The sequence below is a fragment of the Triticum aestivum genome, chromosome 1A (genome assembly GCF_018294505.1).
Source record: "Triticum aestivum cultivar Chinese Spring chromosome 1A, IWGSC CS RefSeq v2.1, whole genome shotgun sequence".
NCBI classification, from domain to species: Eukaryota; Viridiplantae; Streptophyta; class Magnoliopsida; order Poales; family Poaceae; genus Triticum; species Triticum aestivum.
In genome coordinates, this window is record NC_057794.1 from 495,551,672 (window position 1) to 495,555,877 (window position 4,206).

The window sequence follows — 4,206 nt, forward strand, 5'->3', positions numbered from 1 at the left end:
CGGCTCCCATGAGTGCATGTGAGCCAGAACCTAGAAAGTTGGAATCCTTCACGTACGTTGCTAAAGCGTCTGGTCTCGCCCGGCTTACCACTCACTCCTACCAGGCTACCACCAATCTTTTCAACGTTGCCAATCCCGGCCGGAGCATGTCATGTCATGTCACACGATCCACGGCCCGGAGCACTATATAACCTGCGCGCCACAGGCCACAATGGAGACATCAATTGGAGAGCACACTAGGAAAGCACATAGGCAGTGCTGATCTATCCTCATCGATCGATCCATCCATCGTGGCCGGCCACAGCCATTAAGCCGACCCGTCCATCCGTCGAGCGCCGTCGCCATCGCGCGTTTATCGCCGTCCGGTGGATCGTGGAGGCCGCATAAGTACCACGCCTCCAGCCGCTAGCCTGCGCCGGTAGCTTGCCAGCCAGGGAGAGAGGGAAGCAAAAACCATGCCGTCGTCTCCGACCTCGGTCCACTGGCTGAGCCTGGTGGGGAGCGTCTGGCTGCAGACCATCAACGGCCCCAACTCCGACTTCCCCGTCTACTCGTCGGAGCTCAAGACGGTCAAGGGCATCTCCCAGGTGCAGCTCAACTTCCTCGCCTTCGCCTCCGACGCCGGGAAGCTCTTCGGCTGGTTCGCCGGCGTCGCCGCGCTCTACGTGCCTCTCTGGCTCGTGGCCGTCGTCGGCGCCGCCTTCGGGCTCGTGGGGTACGGCGTGCAGTTCCTGTTCCTGGACAGCCCCCGGCTCGCCTACTGGCACCTGTTCGCGCTCACCTCCCTCGCCGGCAACGGCATCTGCTGGATCAACACCGTCTGCTACCTCCTCTGCATCAACAACTTCCCCTCCGACAGCCGCGTCGCCGTCAGCCTCGCCACCAGCTACCTCGGCCTCAGCGCCAAGTTCTACACCACCATGGAAGACACGCTCAAGGGGCTCCGCTACTCCCAGGCCAAGAAGTACCTGCTCCTCAATGCCGTCGTGCCCATGCTCGTCACCCTCCTCGTGGTGCCGTCGCTCCGGGTGGTGAAGCCCGGGAGCGGCAAGAGGACCGACTTCGGGTTCTTCGCCATGTTCGCCATCACCCTGGCCACCGGAGCGTGCGCCGTCGTGGGCAGCATCGGGTCCAAGTCCCTCGGGGTCTCGTCCAAGGAGCACCTGATCAGCCTCTACGTGATGCTCGCCGTCCCGATCCTGATCCCGGTGGCGCTGAGGGTCCGGGAGAGCATGGCCAAGATACGGGCGGCGGCCAACAAGAGGGTGCACAGAGTGCACGACCTCGGCGAGAACGGCATGTGCTGGCTCAACAAGGAGATTGAGGTGGCCACCAACGTCAAGGAGGAGGAGGAGGAGGTGAAGGAGGCCGGCAGCGTGGAGCATGGAGGTCAGGAGGAGCTCGGCGGCCTCGGGCTGCTACGGAGGCTCGACTTCTGGATGTACTTCTTCAGCTACATGTTCAGTGGCACGCTGGGCCTGGTCTTCCTCAACAACCTGGGCCAGATCGCCGACTCCCGCGGCCTCGGCGACCCCTCCACTCTGGTCTCCCTGTCGTCCTCCTTCGGATTCTTCGGCCGCCTCCTTCCCGCCTTCCTGGACTACTACACCGCAAAGTGAGCCCACCTCACTCGCTCTGTTCTCTTCATCGTCACTTTGAATATTGTGTAGTCTTTGTTTATTATTACTGTACTTGGTAGTAGATTCTGACTAGATGATGTTCTGACTTGAGCAGGAGCGGCTACTCGATATCGAGGACGGCGTCGATGGCGTCGCTGATGGCGCCGATGGCCGGGGCCTTCTTCCTGCTGATGGACCCGAGGGACATGCTGCTGTACACGAGCACGGCGGTGATCGGGACGTGCACGGGCGCCATCACGTCGGTGGCGGTGTCGGCGACGAGCGAGCTGTTCGGCACCAAGAACTTCGGGGTGAACCACAACGTGCTGGTGGCCAACATCCCCGTCGGCTCGCTCTGCTTCGGCTACCTCGCCGGGTTCCTCTACCAGCGGGAGGCGCGCGGGGGCAACCGCTGCGTCGGCGCCGCCTGCTACCGGGACACCTTCCTGCTCTGGGGCCTCACGTGCGCCGTCGGGACGGCGCTCTGCGCCGCCCTCTACGCGCGCTCCGGCAAGAGGAGCGGCGCTAACAAAGGACCGGAAGTTTCTGGTAGCGCAGGGGTGTAGCTCTAGGCGCCACATGATCGAGTGAATAAAAGAAAAGATCTCCGTAGCTAGGTGATGTAACATCTTTCTTGTTTCTTCCCCTTCTTTTTTCCACTAGGGAAACATTCTGTTTGTTTTGTTTGGTTAGTTTCTTGACTAAACTTCTCTGTAGAGGATCTGCGAAGCTCGACGCATGTAAAAGAACAACAGAGCACAAGCATATATATAGAACTGGATGCTGAAATTCACCGTTTGTTTGAATAAAGTTACCGGTGAATTCTCTGTTAAAATGGAACTTTGGATGCAAATTTTACAAGTTTTCTGTGAATCGTCGATCCAACCAGATTTCGAAACGTCGGGGTACATCTACCGGCAAGTTGTTATCAGGCATAAATAGACAGTTTGTTCGCCTGTCTCGACATGCCAAATGGAGTTCAGTTCAGTCTTTTTTTTTTGAAACGAGGCAAAAGACTTGCCATTTTCATTGATTAAGAAGAAGTAAGAATTGCCTGGTTAATTGACGGAAAACCGGACTAAAACCAATACAACCCAACCCATATAACATGGGCACCACCGGCCAACCTGGCCACCGACATGAAACATGAGCTGCAAAGAAGAAAAGACATCCGTCGGGGAGTCGCAAGCGTCATTGTCATCACCGGTTATCTCCGAACGGGCGACTCCGACTTCACCATAGAGCTCCACCAACAAGTCGCCCTCGCAAACAGCTACACAGCGCAATGACGGCACATGCCAACAGATGGCCACACGCGCCAACAACCGACAACTTCGACTTTGACGACGAGCCTCACAAGGGAAATATGCAGGACTTGCGCCGACCGTGCCCTAAAGAGCACCTCGGGCACGCCGGGAAGATCCGACTACCAAAGCCCGAGCCGCGACCCAAGCTCCTCTTGACGCCATCATCGTTGCCAATCAGAAATCGGCGCCCCTGAAACGGCCGCCTCAGCAAACCACGCAGCGAAGATGTCGCCCTTCCACGCGGCGAAGATGCCGCCATCCCACGCGACGAAGATGCCGCCCTTCCATGCGGCGAAGATGCCGCCATCCACCGGTCTCAGGTTGTAGCCGGCTCCAAGACGATGCCCCCAAGGAGGAAGAAGACGTGAAGACGCCTTCATCGCCCGATCCCGCAGATCAGAGGTTTCCCTCCGGAGCCAAGGCCGCGGGGTGAGGGGTGGAGCACCATACATCGACGACGCTTCCAGGAAAGAGCGCGACGCCCACAGGCGCCGCCGTCGCCAGCTCCGGCAAAGGCCGGAAGAAGGATTTCTCCCTGAGATGCTCGACCACCACCAGCCCGTACCGGCCAGCCACAGACCTCCATCAAACCTCCCTAACACCTCCACCAAACCAGCACCGCAGAGCACCGAGGGGAGCCTCCCGTCAGCGCCCGCCCCTGCCAAGGCCGTCCCGCGCGCCCGCCCGACCAGATGCCGGGCCCTGGACGCACACCACCGTCACCGCCATCGGGCCGACCTCACGCCGTCGCCCTCACCAGGCCTTGGGGCAGGAGGTCACCGCCGCCACGCCGCAGGAACCGCACCACGCGGAGACAACGAACAGGCTGCAGCAGAAAACCCCCGAAGAACGCCCGGATCCAGCCACGCCCGGCCAGATCCAGCGTCCGCCAGCCTCCCCGCCGGCCACCGAGGCACCACCGAGGCTCCCGCGCCGCCCAGCCGAGCAGGAACGGTGACCCATCGGGGAAGCGCCGAGATCCGGAGCACCACGCCCCCAAGCCGAGCGCCGCCAAGGGAGAGGCAGGAGCACCACCAGGCCTCGCCGCCGCGCCGCCCACGCGGCCGCAGCAGCCGACAACCGCCGCGAAGACCGGGCCGCCGCCCGAGATCCAGAGCCGCCCGCGCCGCTGCGGGCCAGGAGAGCCCCGCCGCCGCCGTCCGCTGCGCGGGCTTAGCCCGGCCGCGTCATTCGGCGGCGGCGAGGGGAGGTGGAGGGGGCGGGGTGGGACGAGGCGCCGGCGGTGCTGGGCTCCGCCCGAGCCGCCCAGAGGCGACGCG

The 4,206-nt window shown here is 61.8% G+C and overlaps 1 protein-coding gene across 1 annotated transcript; it reads left to right on the forward strand.

The window, feature by feature from the left end:
- The first annotated feature begins 230 nt into the window (after positions 1-230).
- LOC123060033 (protein NUCLEAR FUSION DEFECTIVE 4) lies at positions 231-2,412 on the forward strand. Its single transcript, XM_044482595.1, has 2 exons — positions 231-1,615; positions 1,735-2,412. Exons 1-2 carry the CDS (start codon positions 456-458, stop codon positions 2,183-2,185), a joined length of 1,611 nt encoding a protein of 536 aa, XP_044338530.1. The 5' UTR covers positions 231-455; the 3' UTR covers positions 2,186-2,412.
- Positions 2,413-4,206: the final 1,794 nt, after the last annotated feature.